At 64.0% G+C, this 19844-nt stretch overlaps 3 protein-coding genes across 3 annotated transcripts; 1 reads left to right on the top strand and 2 right to left on the bottom strand.

Moving 5' to 3' along the window:
• Window positions 1–2867: 2867 nt before the first annotated feature.
• EMIHUDRAFT_456910 (hypothetical protein) lies at window positions 2868–5666 on the top strand. Its single transcript, XM_005781225.1, has 6 exons — window positions 2868–2995; window positions 3085–3338; window positions 3774–4118; window positions 4230–4692; window positions 4765–4985; window positions 5089–5666. The coding sequence occupies exons 2-6, from the start codon at window positions 3135–3137 to the stop codon at window positions 5386–5388; spliced, it is 1533 nt and encodes a 510-aa protein (XP_005781282.1). The 5' UTR covers window positions 2868–2995; window positions 3085–3134; the 3' UTR covers window positions 5389–5666.
• On the bottom strand, window positions 5660–8609 carry EMIHUDRAFT_442892 (hypothetical protein). The gene is made up of 8 exons (XM_005781224.1): window positions 8105–8609; window positions 7883–7924; window positions 7535–7559; window positions 7425–7463; window positions 6952–7039; window positions 6827–6882; window positions 6627–6752; window positions 5660–6380 (listed from the first exon to the last, which is right to left on the bottom strand). The coding sequence occupies exons 1-8, from the start codon at window positions 8602–8604 to the stop codon at window positions 5877–5879; spliced, it is 1380 nt and encodes a 459-aa protein (XP_005781281.1). The 5' UTR covers window positions 8605–8609; the 3' UTR covers window positions 5660–5876.
• Window positions 8610–10667: 2058 nt separating this feature from the next.
• On the bottom strand, window positions 10668–16174 carry EMIHUDRAFT_468650 (hypothetical protein; the record flags this gene model as incomplete). Its single annotated transcript, XM_005781223.1, has 11 exons — window positions 10668–10725; window positions 10841–10907; window positions 11361–11438; window positions 11923–12144; window positions 12287–12351; window positions 12417–12445; window positions 12520–12646; window positions 12807–13190; window positions 13873–13954; window positions 14532–14653; window positions 15234–16174. The coding sequence occupies 11 exons, from the start codon at window positions 16172–16174 to the stop codon at window positions 10668–10670; spliced, it is 2175 nt and encodes a 724-aa protein (XP_005781280.1).
• Window positions 16175–19844: the final 3670 nt, after the last annotated feature.

Raw genomic sequence — 19844 nt, 5'->3', positions numbered from 1 at the left:
AGAAGCAAAGAACAAAACAAAAAAACAACAAAAAAAAGAAAAGAAGAAGACAGCAAAAGAGAAAGAAAAGCAAAAAAAAAAAAACAAAAGGAGAAAAAACAAAACGGTGTGATAAATCGAGCTCGGTACCCCACACGGTCGGACTCGGACATGGAGGACTTCTCGGCGTCGGTGAAGCCCTCGGGCGAGACGACAGAGGTGCCGAAGGCTCCGTGAAAGCCCAATGGCCACGTCGTCAGCTCGCCGTGCTGGCTATTTGCCGGGTCGCGCCAAAAGGCCTGCTCCGCCGAGAAGTCGGGCGATTCCCCGTTGAAGTTGAGCGAGACGATGTGGAGGTACGCGTCGTCACGAAGAGCAACGCCGCAGTCGCGGCCACGCTCCTGAAGCATCGAGAGAAGTTCTGTTCGAGCAAAGTACGGCCGGCCGCCCGAGTCTTGCAGCACCGGCATATTCGACCGAAAGAGCGTTGCGTCGGGCGAGAAGGCGGCGTCGACGCAACGCACGTGCTTGATGTTGAGCTCCGACATGGCGGCGATCGCGGAGGCGTCCATTGTTGTGGCAGCGGCGGGCAGCGGCGGATAGGGACCGTCGGCCGGACAGGGTCCCAGCGGATAGCGGCGCTCCGTCGGCGAATGCGGTGATTGTTCCTTTTTTTCTCTTTTTTTTGCCTGGCTCGCTTTGGCATGGTGCTGCAGTGGGCACTCACATGCGCAGAAGACAAGACAGGTGTGTGTGATGGCGTCCTGGTGCTGCCGCCTGGAGAGCTACACCTTGTCCCCCTTAATTTCGTCAGTGTCGCACGCACGCTCTGTTGTTTCTTCCTTTTCACAAAAAAGGTTACCCAGCCCACGCTTTTCCCGAATTCAGTTCTTATTTGTTGAATTTCGGCGTTCCCCGCGGTCCGCCGAGGCTTTTGAGTCTTGCTCCATCCGTGGCGCCAGGCCACCGTGCGTTCGCCATGATGTGGTTAGTCGCGACGGCGGCGCAGGCCAGGCGCCGACTTCCCGAGGAAGCCCATGGACGCACGGTCAAGTTCCCCGTCGGCACACGCGGCGAGACGCTTTACAAGCGGCCGCCGTTCGAGAGGCATCGCAATCTGCAGGATGTTGCTTCTGACTACACCTTTTGGTTTTGCGGTCTCAACACAGAGGATTACTCTGTCTGCGCAGGCCAAGTGCACGTGCAGCCTGGAGAGACGGAGAGCGAGGCCAAAATCATGTGGACGGGTCCGATGAGCCAAAACAAGGTTCACGTTCGGTGTGGCGACGAGGCGTGCTCAGCTGCGTGAGATGGACTGTTGTTCATAGAACTCCCCCTCCCCCCCCACCACGGCTTCATTGCCCAAGGCACCCCCTGCATCCGTTGTACAGACGGACGCGACAGAGTACACGGCGACGAGCTTCACCTACTCGATGGCGATGGCTCCAGAGATGGAGATCCTCACCGGAGCCAGCAGCTACGGTACGCCAGCGCGCACAGCGCCTTCCCGCGCGTCCCGCCGACCCTAGCGCCACCGCCCCTCCCAACTGCAGGCATGGGCAAGCCGACCCTCTTCCCCGGGGAACCAGAGGAGGGCGAGGCGTGGCTCTTCGACCTGCAGACCACCCAGACCGAAGACATGGACGGGTGGCCAAACAAGATGCCGTGGGCGCCGTTCAACCGCGCCGACCCCGCCAATTTGCCGGACGATGACGACGAGGACGGCCTCCCAGATCGCGCGCCTCACCACTGGGACAGGCCCTTTTACTACAAGCTCACCGAGACGGTTGGAAGTATCACCGGCTCTTACTATCAGTCGCCGATGATCTTCTCAGCGACGGTGGCGGCGCCCCCGAACGGCAAGCTCTCTCCCCCTCTCTCCGAGCCTCTCTTTCCCGTCACTCTCTTCTCGAAAGCGCACACCCCTCCCGTTTGCAGCAAAGTGCAAGTACGCCATCCTCGACCCCCCCGCTCGCCGTCGTCTCCAAGACCCGTCGATCGTCACGGACTCGCGCTCGTGCCGGGCTCGGTGTTGCCGAGGCCGACGAAAGCGCCTCGCTGGCCGACGTCCTCCGGGTTGGAGGAGAGCGAGTCCTTGAACTTGACGTCGCCGATGAGGCGCGAGCGCGAGCGGCCGGCGCCCGCCACCGAGACGTCGGGCCGGTAGTCGTTAGAGTAGCCGAGGTGGTCCCGCGGCTCCACCTCGACGAGCATGCCCCACACGCTCCGCATGACCTTGGCCAGGGCGGCCAGGAGGCTGTTGTGGCGGCCGCAGTGCCCGAGGCGGCCGATGTTGCTGGCCGCGTCGCCCAACGGGTCCTGCACCTTGCCGCCGCGCGCCGAGCAGGTCGGCGCGCCCCGCGCGAGCGCCTCGTCAAGTGGTAGCCCGAGGCGCCGCTGGACGGCGATGCGCAGCGCCCACGTCGGGACCTTCCTGTTCAAGTGTCTTTGGTTTTTCGCAAAAAGAAAAATCGGCCGGCTCGCCGCCGGCATTCGTCGGGTTGAGCACTGTTGCTCTGGGAAAGCTCGCGCGCCAGCGCGCACCACCCTCTGCCACCCTACTGCCTCGACTGAGGCAGCATGCTCAAGGCGGCCGTGCTCCTCGCATTCATCGGCAGCGCGTCTGCCTTTGCCTCCGCGCCCGAGCACCCTCCCCACGGCCCGTTGAAGATCACCCTCTCGAGCGGCGACGTTGTCCGAGGCCACAACCAGGATTCCGCGTTCGTTCGGTCTTTCCGTGGCATCAAATTCGGCAATGCCTCACGCTGGATGCCACCCGAGCCGGCATTTCATCAGTACATGAGCATGGATGGGATTCCGATCAACGGCCCCGCCTGCCCCTGGATCACGAACATGAACAACGAGTCGTTTGACTACCCATTCAACAAGACAAACATCGCGCTCGCATTCGATTATGCCACATCCGAGGACTGCCTGAACTTGAACGTGTTTACGCCAGTGAGCGAGCCGACCGAGCCGCTGCCCGTGGTCATCTGGCTCCACGGTGGCTCCAACGGTGTGACCGGCTGCCCCGGCTGCCCTCAATAATACAGCGCCCCCTCGCACTCTCCCCCACGCCCCACCCCCACCCACCCCCACCCTCAGTCGCTGGGAGCGCGACGTCCCACGGCCCCGTCGAGTGGCTCGTCAACGGCATGGAGAACAGCGTGATTGTGGTCTCCATCAACTCCCGGCTTGCCGCGCTCGGCTTCTTGGCGCTGGAGGTGCTCGCGACCGAGGACCCGCGCAACGTCTCTGGCAACTACGCCATCCTCGACCAGCAGCTCGCGATGCGCTGGGTCAAGCGCGAGATCGAGCACTTCGGCGGCGACCCCAATCGCGTGTTTCTCCTTGGGCAGGCGCAGCAGCGCCGCTTAGTATAGCACTGTGCTGCGCAAGCAAGCGGGAAGCAAGCAGCAGCCGTACACCGCAGAAGCAAGCAAGCGGGAAGGAAGCAGCAGCCGTACACCGCAGAAGCAAGCAAGCGGGAAGGAAGCAGCAGCCGTACACCGCAGAAGCAAGCAAGCGGGAAGGAAGCAGCAGCCGTACACCGCAGAAGCAAGCAAGCGGGAAGGAAGCAGCAGCCGTACACCGCAGAAGCAAGCAAGCGGGAAGGAAGCAGCAGCCGTACACCGCAGAAGCAAGCAAGCGGGAAGGAAGCAGCAGCCGTACACCGCAGAAGCAAGCAAGCGGGAAGGAAGCAGCAGCCGTACACCGCAGAAGCGCAGCAGGCAGGCAGCGCCCCCGAAACCCACCGGAGATCCCCGTAACGATCCCACCCCCGCGCTGTGTAGTCTTCCGGCGGCACTAACATCATGGCCCACCTGATCGCGCCCGAGTCCGTGCCGCTCTTCGCCGGGGCCATCTCGCTCTCGGGATCACCCAACATCACGATGAACAAAGCGGACAAGTACGAGCAGGACCGCAAGTACTGGCTGGACAACACCCCTTGCAAGGACACCGAGCCTGCGGCCGAGCAGCTGGCGTGCATGCGCAAACTCTCCGTCGCGGAGGTCATGCAAGCCATGGACACGACCTGCAAGACCGACATCGAGCCGAACGACAAGAACCCCTTCCCCAGCGAGATCGCCTGCACGGGCGACGGAGGGCGGTACAACTTGTGGAATCAGGACTCGCAGGTGCCCGTCTGCCCACCCATTTGGACCGGGCCTTGCACTCGGACTGCCGTGTGGGGCTCCTGCCTGATTTTGTGTGTGGAGAAGTTTGCCCTATACCTCACCTTACCTTAGGTGCCCGTCGACCCCTCGCTCGGCCAGATGGGCTTTGGCCTCCCATTCATCGACGGCCACACGCTCGACGGCGGCTCCAACAGCTCCATCCTCACGGGGCTGAAGAAGACGTTCTCCAACGCTTCCGCGCCCGCGGTCATTTTCCAGACCTTGTCGGCGGAGCACAACTGGCCGCCGTCTAACGCGTTCACCAAGGCCAGCTACGAGGACAATGGCGCGCGTGGCTTGCTGGACAAACAGCTGGGCGTGTGCATGAGAGACGGAGACGACCTCAAGCGCCCGTGCTGCCAGAGTTGCACCGGGTCACCCGGCAACGCCGTCGACAACCAGTTTGGCACGGAGTCGGTTCTCCTCTCCGACTTCTTGGACACGGTCTTCAACCTTACCGAGAATGACACCGAGAACAGAGCCGACGACCCGCACTGGAAGCTATATCCGGCCTACGCCCTGACGGCCGACGCCGGTTCCACACCGCGAGGCTGAAGCTGTCGCGTCCAGGACACGTCCAGGACATGCCCCAGGACATGTCCCGTAGGCGCGACTTGCGGCAACGTTGAGCTTGCGCTTGCAGCTGCGAGTGGCGGGAATGTGGGCAAGATCTTCGTGAGCACCGTCGTCACGCCCCCTTCGAACCCCGTCTTCGCCGGCTCGTGCTTCATCCGCTCGACCATGCCGTTCCATTCTTGGGATTTTCTCGCCGCTCTGCAGGCGAGCAACCCGGACGGGGCGGATAAGCCTTGGCGCGCGGGCAAGATGGTCAAGTCGGGCGAGAATTTCTTCAAGGCCAGCACCCCGCCCCCCCTCCCCCTCGCCCTCGCACCTCGTTCTCACCTTTCACCCTCACCCCTTGCCATCAAAGGACAACCCACACGGGTATGCCGTCAGCTGTGGAGAGGAGGATGACGAGACCCCCGCGAAGCAGCCCTACCAGCCTTCTACTCGCGACGTCGAGTTTGGAAAGCAGGTGCTGGGCCAGTGGCTGGCCTTCATCAAGACGGGGAAGCCCGGATGGGATGCCGTCGGCTCGAGCGACTGGTCGGACTACCAGCACGGCAAGATCACCGACAAGCCCGCCATGACGGTGCCGAGCTACAAGCAGCCGGCGTGCGACAACCTCAAGAAGGCTGGGGTGGACATCAACTGGTGGTGGGTCAACTGAGAGGCTTGGCCGGCCGCTCACCGCACCCCCGGCGCCACAGCTGAGCGCGACCAACCTAGCGCGCTCCCTCGCCACACGCGCGCGCGCGGACGCATGGAGATCCGCGCGCGTGCCACACATGCATACTCTCCATGCCGCGAGCCCGCGCCTGCGCCGCTCGTCTCGTGCGATGGCACGTCGCCTGCTAGGTCGCCCGTGCCCCGGAGCTACGCCGCCGCGGCCCCGGCCGCATCTCCACCGTCCACGCGTCGTAAGTCGTATCCACATGGTTCATGCCCAAAAGGTGTTCGAAAAAGTGCGCGCGGGCACCTCCCTCACAACCAAGGAAGGCTCGACCCGAGAGGGAGCACGCCCCGCCCGCCGCCTCCGCCCCTCACTCCCCTCAGTCGGACCACTGGTAACTATGTTCGACTCTAGTCGTTGTGTTGTGTCCGCGACGCCGGGTTCTGGACCTACATCTCCATGCCCATGGCGGTCCCACACCGGCCTCAGTCAGACCACATGTAGTCTTGGATGCCCTGGTCGTCGAGAAGCTCCTCTATCATCTCCTCCTCCTCCTGCGCAATCGTCGCCTCCAGCGCCGCCTTGCCCGACGCCTCGCCCGCACCTGCGCCGTCGCGGCGGCGGTCGCGCGCGCCGCCCGCGCCGCCCGCGCCGCCGACCACGCCACTCCGCCCGTCCCCACCAGCCGCCTCGGCAGCAGCTGCGCCGCCGCTCGCGGAAAGCGGGGCCGGGGAGGCGGCAGCAGAGGCGGAGGGCGGCCTGGCGGCGGCGGCGGTCGATGGCGGTGCGGCGGCGGCCGCCACCATCCCTGCCGCCGCCACGCCCGCAACTGCGGCACGGGGCGCTGCTGCGGCGGCGGTGCTGCCGCCGCCGGCAGCGGCGCCTCCGAGGACGGCCTTGACGATCGCGCAGCCGCGCCCCTCGCGCCGCACGCTGACGCCGTCTGGCGGGAACCCGGCGGCGATCAGCAGCTGCCGCAACTCCTCCTCCTATAGTAACTAATGAATTCATCAATGACTTGCTCCATGAATTGTTGCGCTGCCGCAACTCCATTCCTACGCGGGGAATGCGCCAGCCTCGGGGCGGGGAGTGCGGTGCTTTGCAGAGTCTTCAGAGCAGCGTGAGAGGACGAGCGACACAAGACACAGCGAGCACGGTCGATTGCGGCTGAGTACGTGTCCTCTCGAGCGCTGGTTGGGAGACAAGAGCGAATCTTCTGCTTCTAGGGCTCATTCCGACTCGAAGAAGCGGAAGCTGCCGCCGCCGCCTCCACTCTGGCCGGGGGTTGCGCTCGTCGTGCCGGGGTACGCGCCGCGCAGGAAAGTGGTGGCGAAGAACCGGCCGCCGTCGGGCCGGAGCACCTTGAGGAAGGGGGGGGGGGGGGGGGGGGGCGAGGTGCGAGGGGTGAGGGTGAAAGGGGCGAAGGGCGAGGCACCCGGCGGATCTCCGACAGCCCCTTCTCCAGGTTGGGCCACGAGTGAAGCGCCGCGCCTAATCTCGAGCAACCTCGGGTGTTCTCTCGGGTGATCTCGAGCTTGGCCCCCGGGTGAAGCGCCGCGCCGGCGTGCATAGCGTCGACGGCTCCGTCTCGCATCGGCAGTTGCGCGACGTCACAGCGGAGCAGCTCGAGCGCGGCGGGGGCGAGTCCCTGCGCGGAAGGGAAAAAAGGAGCTAACGAATGGTAATTAAGGCGAATGAAGGCGATCCCCTGCTCGACAGGTGGCTGATTAAGTAGCCGATTCATGGAGGGTAGCTGATCAAGTAGCTGATTCATGCTACCTAAGGGCGACCCCCTGCTCGGAAGGAGGTGCCAGTCGAGCAGTCAGTCAGTGCTACACACGCCCGCTGGCAATGACGACGGGGGGCACACGTTCTTCGTTTTGGGCGGCGGCACGATGAGCGCGGGACGCTACACACACACACACACACACACACGGGGGGGGGGGGGGGGGGCATTGCCCCCGGGGGGGGGGGGGGCGATCTCAAGGACACCGGGACAGGGCAAAAGCCCGAGGCATGCGGTGGGCAGGCGCCTGCTCGAGGGCGCGGCGTCTCGTCTCCTTGAGCATCACCTGAGGAATGAATGCAGTCCGTCCGTCATTGATGAGCATGACTTCCGCCGCCTCGTCTCCTCGAGCCGCGCCTCCGAGTAGTCGCACGCCAACGTCCTGCGGCAGGCCCGGCGGAGGGAAGGGGAGGCGAGGTCGGGTCGACTTCTCCGCACACACGAGGTGGTGGGGGCAAGGGCGAGGCTACTCCCTCGCGACTCCACGTCTACGCAGTGGCCGGCGGCGGCGGCAAGCGGTGGCGGCGAGGGCAGGCGGTGGCGGCGAGGGCAGGCGGTGGCGGCGAGGGCTGGCGGCGGCTAGAGGCCGTCACCGCATTCGCCTTCCTGGGACCAAGCGCTGCCCTCTGACGGCCGTCGCTGCCTCTCCCATCTCGACTGTCTGTGCGTGCGCGGTCTTGGGTCGTGTCTTTGCGTGAGTTTCGCCTGCCGCTGCCACCGATCCGACCAGCCAGCAGCCGGCGGTACCTGCGGGGGTGGAGGCGCAGAGGTCAGGAATGCGGCACTGTGGCAGAGCACTCGGGAGCACCGCGTGAGGCGGCGACCACGGTGTGTACACGGCGGAGCGCCGTCGAAGACGTGAAACCCTCGACCGCTACTTGGGATACGAGACTGCGTCTTCTCTTCCGCTTCTGGGGCAGAGGCTACATCAGCCCCGATCCGCATGACATGTCAACGACGACGCCGCGTCCTTGCGCGGCGACGGGCTCGAAGAAGGCGCTCACCTCGTCGTACTCCTTCTCGATGCCCGGGAAGCCCGCCGCCCGAAACTGCTGCCGCCACCCGCGCTCGTACAGGAAGCCGAGCACCGGAGTGCGGAACATCTGCGTCTGCGTCCGCGTCGCAAACGCCTCGCGAACCTCCTCCGCCAGTCGGCCCGGCGTGATGCCGTCGCCGTCGCCGCGCCCCGAGCTCGCGAGCAGGTCGACGTACTCGCCGTCCGCGACCGGGTACCGCACGCCGCCGGCACTGACCCGCGCCTCTCGCCTCGTCCGGCCGTAGATGGCGCGCTCGGGGAAGAGGGCCGAGCCGTCGCGCGGGCAGGCGAGGACCGGGTCTGCGTCGGCGCCGAACAGGCCTGCGAGGCGTTGTTTCGCCGCCGGCCGCGCCAGGCCGAGCAGCAGGCCGGCAGAGAGGAGGAGGTGCATCGCCGAGAAACGAACGACTCGGAGGTTTCCTCTTGCGGATAGCCCCATGTGTCCTTTTAAAAAGATTTTTGTCCTAACTAAAAGGACAGGTTCATGAAGGGCGCCACGCGCGCCCCCGCTCGCCGGCCCAGTCGTACCTCCCGCACTCCACTTGCCCTTCGCGACTTCCCCGTGCCCGGTGGTGCCGGGGGACGACAGTCGTGGCCTTGTTTTGGACGTTACGTGCCGCCGAAACTTGATCACCGATCACCGTCTGAATAAGTAACTCCTAGAAAACTCTCCAAAGGCCGGTGATCGGTGATCAGTGACCAGCCGGTGATCATGCAGCTAGTGGGTGGTGCCCCGGCCGACGTGAGCGTCATCAACCCGCCCGCAACTACCACCTGACGTACGCCGCACTCGGCCGCGGCGAGCTCTCGAATGAAGACGTGCTGAGCCAGCTCACCGCCAAGCGAGCGCATCAAATGCCGCTCGCTACAACAATGGCACCCTCCCGCAGTACATGCCACGCATCTTCACCACCAACAGCCAGCTGACAGAGGAGGACCACATCCTTCCCCGAAGGCGCAACGCCAAGCAGCAGCAGTTGATCGCCGCTACCGCAAGATTGGTCCGCTGACAGAGCCGCTGCAGCGACTGGGACGCACGCTCAAAACCGGGCGGGCTCATAGTGAAGAAGACGGTGAAGGGAGTGCTTGGGCGCGTGTCCAAAGGTGCCAAGCGGCCTGCAGCGCCCTCCTCCCAGGCTGCAGCCCCCCCCCCTACGCAAGCGGCAGGTGATTGTAGACAGTGATGAGGACTAGCGGGCGTAAAGGACAAGCGGTTGCGGGTACGTCTCCGGGTCGGTTTTGAATGTGTTGCTTGGGCTGGGTCGTGACCCCGCCGCCTGGAGGCTGTCAGGTGGACATGGTAGCATACCTCAATGCCCAGGAGAGGCTTGCAGAGAGCTCAATGGGAGCGAAAACGCGAGATCAAGGTGTCCTTTTGTAAAAAGGACAAGTCCTTTAAAAGTCATCGGCCTATCCGCTTGGGGTGGCACCGGTGGGTTATGGTTTTCCACAGTTGTCTGCTCCCTTCTTCGCGCGCGTCTTCGAGGCACAGCTTTCGTCGTTGCGAGGTGTCTTTCAAGAAAAAATAAAGCAGTAAACGCAGCAGCTGGCTCTTTTGGGGTTTACGTTTTATTTTTCTTTCTCTATCTTCGAGATTTTTAGCAACACCAAACGCCTCCCCAGTCACTCGGGGACATGTGTGCCGTACACACACGCACACTGAAAAAAATGTCCCGATAAAAAGGGCCGTAAGTGTTTAAAACTATGAGGTATCCTCCTGGCTCCTGCCCACCGCCGCTGCCGACTATAGCATCGCTGCGTGTGGCTCCCCGCCGCACCGGCCGCGCATTCATGAACCTCGCTCTACCAGCCGCTCGGCCGCTCGCTCGACTCTCGACCCCCCCCCCACCCCCCCTCCACCCTGCCCCACCCCCCCTTGCCCCCTACGCTCCCCACACGCACCCGCGCCTGCAGCGCCTCTCCATTACGACGCCGAGGCGGAGAGAGGCAGACGGCGCGCGAAGACGAGGAGCGTCGCCCGGCGCCCTTGCCGAGCGCGTCACCGCGCAACCACCAGCGACCGCCAACAACCAAACCGACCAGCAGCGGCAGCGGCGGCGGCGGCAGCGGCGGCGGCGGCATCGGCGGCGCCGGAGATGTCGGCAGGCAAGCCAGAGGCGACCGGTGGTGGCGTGGCGACGGATACGGCGGCGGCGCCTCCCACCAGCGATAGCACTGCGCCTATATGAGGACGAGCGAGCGGTATTGAACGCCCAGGGGTACCGATATGCCGTCACACAAATACTCGTAGTCCGTCACACGAATGCTCAGCTGCTAGCATGGGGAGATATGGGGAGATATGAGCTCGGCGCTCCACATCTAGCGAGCCGAGATGCGGGGAGATGCGGGGAGCTATGGGGAGATGTGAGGAGCTATGGGGAGATACGCGGAGAGATGGGAAGATGTGGGGAGAGATGGGGAGATCTCACCAACAGCGTAAGACACCGCGGCGCCTCACCAGCGCCGCCCGCCGCCGCCGCCGCCGCCCTTCCCGAAGCGGTTGGCGTCCGGCCTATTAGAAAGAAAGAAATATGGCTGGGAAAACGAAAAAAAACTGCTTCGAAGCGGTTGGCGGCCCGGCCTGTTTAGAAAGAAGAAATAGGCGTGCAAAAAGAAAAAACGCGAACTTCGAAGCGGTGTGGCGGTCGGGCCTCGTGGCGATCGTGACGGTGAGGCTCGAGGTCGGGTAGGCGCCTGCGGCCGGGGGGTCCGAGAATGTGGCGGGGGAGGGTGGGCTGGGGTTGGGTACCCCTCTCTCTCTCTCTCTCTCTCTCTCTCTCTGTGTCTGTGTGTGCGTGTGTGTGTGTGTGAGTGTGTGTGTGTGTGTGTGTGTGCGTGCGTGTGTGTGTGTGTGCGTGTGTGTGTGTGTGCGTGTGTGTGTGTGTGTGCGTGTGGGGGGGGGGGGGGGTGGGGGTGGGGGCGGGTTTGAGGGGGTTGTGGGTAGAGGGGTAGGTCGGGTTTGAGGAGGTTGTGGGGAGGCATGTTGTGCAGAGGCGGGTTCCGCGCCGGGAGGGCCGAAGGGCTTGCCGCTGAACCTACAACCCAAACCAAGTAATGCATGAATATGCACCTCTCATGACGGGCCGAAAGGCGTGCCGCCGAACCTAATTAGATCAGCAAGGAATGCGTAACGTATGAATTGATCACAGTCGTGGCCAAAGGGCTTGCCGCCGGACCAGTCGATGGCCGCGCGCGCCGTCGACGGCTCCTCATACGAGATTGTGCCTGCGGGTTCGGGTACCGTGGGGGTAGGGGAGGGTCGGTTCGGGTACCGTGGGGGCAGGGGAGGGTGGCGACGAGATGGTGCCGTCCCCCTTTGGCTGCCCCGTCCGCTTGTCCTTGTACAGGTGAATCGTCGGCTCGCCTGGTGGGCCCATGAACAATTGGGTTGGTGATTAATAACTGATGATTAACAACTGATGAGTAGTCATGATTGGCCGAGGTTGACGCCGTGTGGGGTGAACGCCGGAGCAGCTACACACGCCATTGCTGTGTGAGCCAGAGACAGACTACTGGCCATGCACGTGCTGAATACACCAACATCGTCAGAGCACCGCGGGAATACGGCGGCGGCTACAGGGAATACAACCGCACACGGCCGAATACAGCCGAATACGGCTGAACACGGCCGAATACGGCCGAATAGTGTCCTCTCGAGCGCTGGTTGGAGTACAAGAATACGAATTCAGCTTCTAGGATGGCCGTGCACCTACGAAGAAGCAAAGAGCGCGTGGTTCCCCCGAGTCGACCGCCCCTCCTCCGGCCCGGCTGGCCGTCGGCTCGCCCTGGTTGTGCGACTTTTTCGACTTTTTGATGGGCCCGATGCCGCCGAAGAACTCTGCTATCTCGTGTATGCGGGCCGAAGCAGGCAAGCCTTGCACGTAGATCGTGTTCTCCCACGAGAGGGACCCGTCCTCGAGCGTCTTGTCGCCTAGGGTTCGGGTACCGTGGGGGTAGGGGATGGGTCCCACGAGAGGGACCCGTCCTCGAGCGTCTTGTCGCCTAGGGTTCGGGTAGCGTGGGGGTAGGGGATGGGTCCCACGAGAGGGACCCGTCCTCGAGCGTCTTGTCGCCGCGGCTCGCGCCGCCGGCGCCGTCGTATTTGCCCGAGCGGCCGTCGAGCGTCGACCAGATGCGCCTAGGGTTCGGGTACCGTGGGGGTGGGGGATGGGTAGGGTCACCGTGGGGGTAGGGGAGGCCCGCCCGCGGTCGTCCAGCGTCACGCCAATCGCCTAATTACCCGTTGTTGTTCATCCATTAATTATTAATTTCGCCCGCGGTCGCCGCCCAGCGCCACGCCAATCGCCTCCAGCTGCACACGCAGCGCGTCCGCGGCGCCAAAGTCCTGCATGTTCTTGGCGTTGTTCCGCCTCTCGATGAGCACGATGATCTCGTCCGTCGTCGCCGCCGCAGGGCCGAGGCCGGAGCCGTGCCTAACGGTGTCGGCGAGAAGACGGTATGATGCGGCGACTTCAGAAGGGGTGCGAATGCAGTGAGATGCGGCGGGATACGGCCGAGTACTGTGGAGTGCGTGTCCGCTCGAGTGCCAGTTTGGGAGACATGAGTCCGTCTTCAGCCTCTAGGGCCCCATGCCCGATCGGCACTGGCGGCGGCGGGCCACTCGGACCACACGCGGGCTCGAGGCCTCCGTACGCGCCGCCTCCCTCGCTCACGAAGCCGCCGCCGCGCCCTCCGCCGCCATAGCTGCCGCCGCGGTCGGGAGGCGGGCCGCTGTAGCCCAGCCCGGCGCCGCGGCCGTACTGCGGCGGCCGGGACTCGCGGTACTCGTCGTGCTCATACTCGCGGCGGTCGCCGCGGTCGCCGCGGTCGCCGCGGTCGCCGCGGTCGCCGCGGTCGCGGCTCCGGTCGCGCCGATCGCGGCTGCGGGAGCGGCTGCGGCGCCGGTCGCGCCCGCGGCTGCGGCTGCGGCTGCGGTAACGGGACCTGTCGTCGTAGCGGTCGCCCATGCAGCGCTCTCTGCGGGGAGGGTGGGGGCGGTGACGGTGGAGGGGCGGCTGGTGGCGAGGGCGAGAGCGGCGGCAGACACGGCGGAGGCGGGGGTGAGGGCGGCGGCGATGAGGGCGGCGGCGGTGGGAGTCGGGCGCCTGAGAGGGAGGGGGCGAGGCGTGCTCCAGAAAAAAAGATTTTGGGACGAACCGCACAACACTGGGCACGGGACTACCCATCTCTCCCTGGAGATACTGCTCTATTTATTTATTTATGGGCACGGGACTGTGTGGTGGCGGCGTACCGTCCTCCCATCCCTCCCTTGCGGTGTCTGTTTTAGAGAGAGAATTCTTGATACGAAACCACGACGACACACACCAGTCGACTCGCATCGGTTGCCTCCATGAACGGCGGAGCTATTCTCGCGCCCACACCACACCTGGCTCCAACGTGGACACGCCCATAGCTGGGGACACTACTAGGTCACGCATGGCATCACAGAAGTTTTATCTCTGGGCCCCGAAAGGCATCTCTAGCAGTGTCGTTACACATGCCCCCTCCCCTCCTGGGCGCATGCGCCTCACGTCTCGCCAGAGCATAAGCCCTTGGCGTGTGGCGAGACGAGTTTTTCGCCATCGCAGCGAGCAGCAAGCCGCCCGCCGCAAACAGCCGGAGGCATCGCCACGGCACTGGCTGCGCCGCGGTCCCGCACCCGTCGACGCAGCTCCCCCCGCGGAAGACCGCGCGTAGCAACGTCTTGACGATCGAGATGAGCGTGCCTGAAGCTCGCCCACCTACTGCCCCTGAGAGTTGGTTATTGAGTGGGATCAGCTCCCCCCCTTGGGATCGAAGCCGCCACAACCTCACACCCAACATCCCAGGCGGGATCAGAAGGGGACTCCACACCGGACACCGCCCGGGCACAGCCCCCCTACCCGTCGGATCGCACAGAGGGCCCCCTCGGAGCAGCCCACACACAATCACGCATCGGCAGATTGAGTGCCTGAGTCAGGCAGACAGCACAGACAAGAGGAGAGAGAGGAGAGAGAGAGAGAGAGAGAGGAGAGAGGAGAGGGTGAGGGTGTGAACACACGTGAGGAGTGGGGGAGGGTGTCTGTGGTGGGTTGTAGTCATACTACGTGGTTACAACCACGCGCCCCTCAGGAGCTTAAGGTAGAGCTGAGCGTCCAAGACGCCTCGGTGCCACCCACCGGCGTGAGACCATCCGGATCAGCCCAGTACGCCCTCCGGGCGAACGGTCCCCGCGATGGCCCACGGTCCTCCGTCGCCTGGTTGAACCCCCTGCCTCCCGGTTGACCCCCCGGTCCCCGTACACGACCATGAAATAAACTCAAAGTCCACCACAGCCACCAGCCTCCACCTCCACCCGCGAGCCGCCACCGCTGCCGCCCGCGACGCCGCCCGCCGCGTCAGATAGCCGCGACGCGCGCATCGAGTCGCGTCGGAGAGCCGCGCCGCACCAGCAGCAGCATCTGCACCACCAGCAGCAGCAGCAGCACCACCACCACCACCCGAGAGAGAAGCGCACCTGCCCGACGCCGCCCGCCGCGTCAGACGCTCGCGACGCGCGCGTCGAGCCCAGTCGCACAGCCGCGCCGCGCCAGCAGCAGCATCGGCACCAGCAGCAGCAGCACCACCACCACCAACAGCAACAGAGACAGGCAGTGCAGGCGCAGAGGCGCTCGCAGAGCGGCGCTCAGCGCCGCGCACGCCACGCTGCGGACCGTCGGACGAGCGCACCGTACGTCGGCGGCGAGCCGCGTCGCCAGCCGTCTCGCGAGAGAGCGGCGCCGCCGCGTGCGCGCAGCAGCCGCCGCGGCAGAGGCGAGCCGCGGCGACGTCCGCACTAACGGATAACGGCCATTGGCGGGTTTTTCTCTCTCTCTCTCTCTCTCTCTGTCTGTTTTCTTTCTTTCTTTGGGCACGGGACTGGCGCGCACTGGCACTAACACAGGTACACCACAGAAAAAGAACATAGGAAGAAACGGAGTCACAAGGAAAAGAAATCGCGCGCCGACAAACACAAAATCTCGCGGGCGGGGCCTCCGTCACGCGATCAGCGCCGGGTTGAATGCCTGCCGCTCCTCGGCGTCGAGGGACGCGAGGCTGGCCATCGCCGCGGCGTCGAGCTCGAAGTCGTCTGCCGCCGCCGCCAGGTTCTCGCGCAGCCGCGCCGCCGACGACCCGTGCGGCAGCGGCACCACGCCGCTCTGCACGCTCCACCGCAGCGCAACCTGCGCCGGGCTCCTGCCGACCCGATCCGCGACCGCACACAGCGTCGGATCGCGGAGCAGCGACGCAGCGCCGTGCGCCAGCGGGCAGTGCGCGAGGACCTTGATCCCCGCGGCGTCGCAGTCCTCCCGCAGCTCCGGCTGCTGGCAGCGCGGGTGCAGCTCGGTCTGAAGGACCGCCGGTGGCGTGCGGCACGTGGCCAGCATCTCGCGCAGGTGGCGCCGGCTCCAGTTGGAGACTCCGATGTCGCGCACGAGCCCGTCGCGCTGCAGGTCCTCGAGCGCGCGCCAGGTCGAGGCGCGCAGCGCGCGGTTCCGCTTTGGGTCCTGCACGGCGTCGGGAGAGCCCGGGAAGTGGATGAGCAGGAGGCCAAGCCGCTCCTCGCGCAGCCGCTCCAGGCTGCGGCGCGCAGAGGCGATCGCGGCGTCGTAGCCCATGTCGGAAAACCACACCTTCGTGCACACCGTCACCTCGGAGGAGCGGCGAAGCACGCCTCGGTCGACGGCGGCGGCGAGCGCAGCGCCGACGGCTGGCTCCGAGTCGTAGTGAGCCGCGGTATCGACCAGCCGATAGCCCGCCTCGAGACCAGCCAGCACCAACCGCTCGGCAGTGTCGGCGTCGTCACAGCAGGTCCCCAGGCCGATGTAAGGCAGTGCCGATGGGGTCGAGGCGGCAGTCGCGGACTTCAGCCCAGGCAGAGTGCCGGAGGAAGCGACGAGCGGCGCCAGCAGTCCGGACGTTTGCCGTCGGGTGAGCACCATTCACTCGCCAGTGGGGCCAGCGTTTGCGTCGCTAGCGGGTTTGTCACGGCCTCCGAACTGTGGATTTCGCACCCTGCGGTGTGCTGGCTGGACTCCGAGTCAGACTCCGAGATTGGGATTTTGGTTCCAGGGGGGCGTGGAGGCCTCCGCAAGCCTCCAGGTGACTGGGGAGGGTGGGTGGGGATGTTGGGGAGGGAGGGAGAGGGGTTTGGTCTGTGGTAATTTTTCTTTTCTTTTTTGTCCTCTCAAACTTGCACGCCTTGCGCCTACGACCCACGACCTCGCTCAGTTTGCGTTTGAGCACAGTGATCTGGTAAGCCTCGAGCATGGGAGATATCACCGACTGTGACTACGACTATGACACCGACTGTGAAAAGTTCGCCTTTGCTCCCAACAAATTCTTCACGCCGCCGGTGCTGCAGCAGTCAACTTTCATCGACATCTTCTCAGACGTCGACCTGCAGATGCTCCTCGTTGCCCATATGTACAATACCAACACAGAGGATTGCTTTCTACGCACGATGGCTAGGTTGATGGGCGCAGCCAAGTTGTTCCGTGTGCAGGCCGAACTGCCGCATCCCAACGACATGCGTGCACACATACATCACGTACAGGTGTCGTCGGAAGGAGATACCGTGCAGGTGGTTGGTGTTGATGACGCGTTTACCAAAGAGCTGGCGGTGGCCGTCAAAGAGCTGTGGCGCTAGTCGGGGGACGGGTATTTAGGCTTTTTTTTGGTCCTCTCAAACTTACTTGCACGTTTGACAGACCCGACGGGGAGGGAGGGAGGGAGGTGCGGGGGGAGGGAGGGAGGGGGGTGTGGGGGGGAGGGAGGGAGGAGGGTGCGGGGGGAGGGAGGGAGGGAGGGAGGGGTGCGGGGAGGGAGGGAGGGAGGGAGGGGGGTATGGGGGGAGGGAGGGAGGGAGGGCCACCATTTCCCCATTTCCCCCATCAAACTTAAGTTTGAATATCAGTTTTCACCACTAACATTATACATTTACCAATAATTTTTTTCTTTGACCCCAATAAAATGGTGCTCCCACTAAACTTGGAAGACGTAGACAAATGGACCAATCCTTGCTCCGACATCGGAGACGTCCGTGAATTCGTGAGCCTCCCTGGCGCCTGCGCCATTCTCGATCAAGAAGACATCAAAGCGCTGATCGAGAGGAACTGCCAGGAGAAGCTCAAAATCGAAACCGCTAAATTAATTGCGAAGGATTCTTCGCTGACGTTTGGCAAAGCCAAAAAACAATTAATTCAAAATTTAATACAGACCATTTCTTAGTATTTATATATAAAAAATGAAAAAAGTAACTAGGTAACCAAGGTAACCTCCGAAAACTCGGCCACCAAAAATTTTTTTTCAGAGGCTGAGAAAAAAAATTTTGAGGGCGGAAGGAATTTTTTTTTGGTTACCAGGTTACCTGGTTACCTTTTTAAGAATTTTTTTCTCTGTGTGAAATAAATGGCAGAGGTGCTCAGCCCACCCCACCTGTATCAAACAACTCGAATCAAGCCCGGAAGCCTGCTGGCGTGTATCGAGAGCCCAATAGCCGAGGAGACTGTCATATCGTCATTGACCTGCAAAAAAACGAGGCTATGATTTCGCAGAAAATCCCTGCCCTTGTTGCGCGAATTTTGGTGAAATGCTATCAAAGGAACACCAGACGGTTTATGCGACGTGGAAGCCGACTCTGTCAGGTCTCGGAAAGGCTCTCCGGGAATCGAGCAAGGAGTGGGTATTGTACAAGCAGCGGTTTAGGGTGAAGAGTTTTGCACTGTGTGATTTGGCATCGGCACAGTTGTTAGAGGTGGCAGAGACGTGGAATTGTAGCGAGTTTGAGTTAATAGGTTCTCCTTTACATTACCCAACCATGTGAGTGGCTATACTTTTTCTTACCCTCCCTCCCTCCCTCCCTCCCCCGCATCCCCTCCCTCCCTCCCTCCCTCCCCCGCACCCCCTCCCTCCCACCCACCCTCCCTACGCGAAGAGCGCGCGTAGCTGCCATGGGGGCCCGCGCCGCTCACTGAAAAAAAAAGCCCGAACAGACCTGAGCAGAGTTGAGCAGAGCAGAGCAGTCTGGAGCCGCGAGCGATGACTTCGTTCCCGATCCCCCTGCTGGGCGCCAAGTGTGCCGAATGCGAGGCAACGACGAGCTATGGGCGCATCTGGAAGGCCATCCAAGCCGCTGACAGTGCGACGTCGCTTCGCTTCGACTACGCAAAAGTACCAGGCCGTGTTATCGATGTCCAAGTGGACGGCAACGTGTCTGTCCACTGCGTGCCGCGCGCGCCAGTCGCCGGCGAGCTGGTGCTGTGTGGGAAGTGTCAGCAGGCGCGTCTCAAGCAGCACAAGAAGCGCCAGAGGGACGACATGGCCGCGGCGCAAGTGCCTGTCGCAGAGGAGCCCCCTCGAGTCGCGGTGGGCGCAGCTCCTGTGGGTGCCGACACCAGCGCGGCTGCTCAGGTCGCTCAGGATGTGCCAGCGCAGGTGTTGAGCGGCGCTGACGCGGGCAACCTCTCGCACAGCGGAACCGCGCGCTGCGCGGGTGGCTCTTTGCCGTTGGACCACCCCACGCAAGCGGACGCGCTGACTTGCATAATTGAGCTGACGAAGCAGCTGAAGATTAGTCAGGCCGAGGCGAGAGAGGCGAGAGAGGCACTGGCGGAGGTGAGGTGGGCGGAGGCAGCAGCCAAAGCATCAAAGCAATGAGGCGGTGGTGGTCGGAGTGGGCGCGGGTGGTGGAGCATTTCGCTGCCACCGGCAAAAAGAAAGGCCCGAGAGCGATATGCCATGTCCGCCTTGCGTTTGTTTCATAACATCGAAGGCTAAGCTCAAAAAGAAAGGAAAATAAGCCAAAAAAGGATTTGCGCTGTGAAAAAATCACACTACGGCGAAGTGTCGGCGGATTCGCCTGGGTGGGGTATCGCAATGCAAAATACTGTCCCGTTTTGCTGTTCACACAGCTAGGGACGGCCTCTGCGGCAAAGTCAGATGACCCCACCTACCTCCACCTACCACCTCCCACAGGCAAACCTTCGGCTCCCGCTCAGAGGCTCGCCGCGCCCGTGCTGCGCGCCGAGGCGGCGCCGAGGCCGGCGCCTTGCACCCGGCCCGCGGCCGGCACCGCCTCGCCCCACAACTGACCGCCCTGCGGCCCCTGCGCAGGCGTGCCACAGGCGTCGCTCAAAAAGCGACGCCGGGTGTGGGCTGCTCCCTTGACCCGTCACCCGCCGCCCTCGCCCGGCCGCCTCACCGCTCACGGAGCGCTCGGCTGCTCGCCGCCGCCGCCGCGCGTCCCGCGCCGCCACGCTTGCCCTCCTTTGCCTGACGCGCGCGCTCTGCACCGGCAGAGCGCGCGTCTGTCACAGACGGAGCAGCGACCGCGCCAGCGGTCGCTGCTCCGCCCCTCCGTCGCGCGCGCCGCGCGCGCGCTGCCGCCGCCGCCACCGCCGCCGCCCCCTCCTCGCCGTCTTCCCCACCCTACCCTCTGTTGCGCTCGCCGCGCGCTGCGGTGCGCGCCCCCGGCGCGTGGTGGGGGTTGTGGGGTGCTGGCTCTGTGTGTCTGCCCCTTCCTGGGGTCGCCTTTTTGGCCGTCGTCCTGCGGTCGCCTGTGCGGGGCCCGTGGGGGCCTCCGCTGTGCCGCGCGGCGGTTCCTCCGCCGCG

This window comes from Emiliania huxleyi (assembly GCF_000372725.1).
Source record: "Emiliania huxleyi CCMP1516 chromosome Unknown EMIHUscaffold_205, whole genome shotgun sequence".
In the NCBI taxonomy this organism is placed as follows: domain Eukaryota; phylum Haptophyta; order Isochrysidales; family Noelaerhabdaceae; genus Emiliania; species Emiliania huxleyi.
The sequence above is the reverse complement of the archived record's forward strand: the minus strand, read 5'-3'. Positions and strand labels throughout refer to the sequence as shown.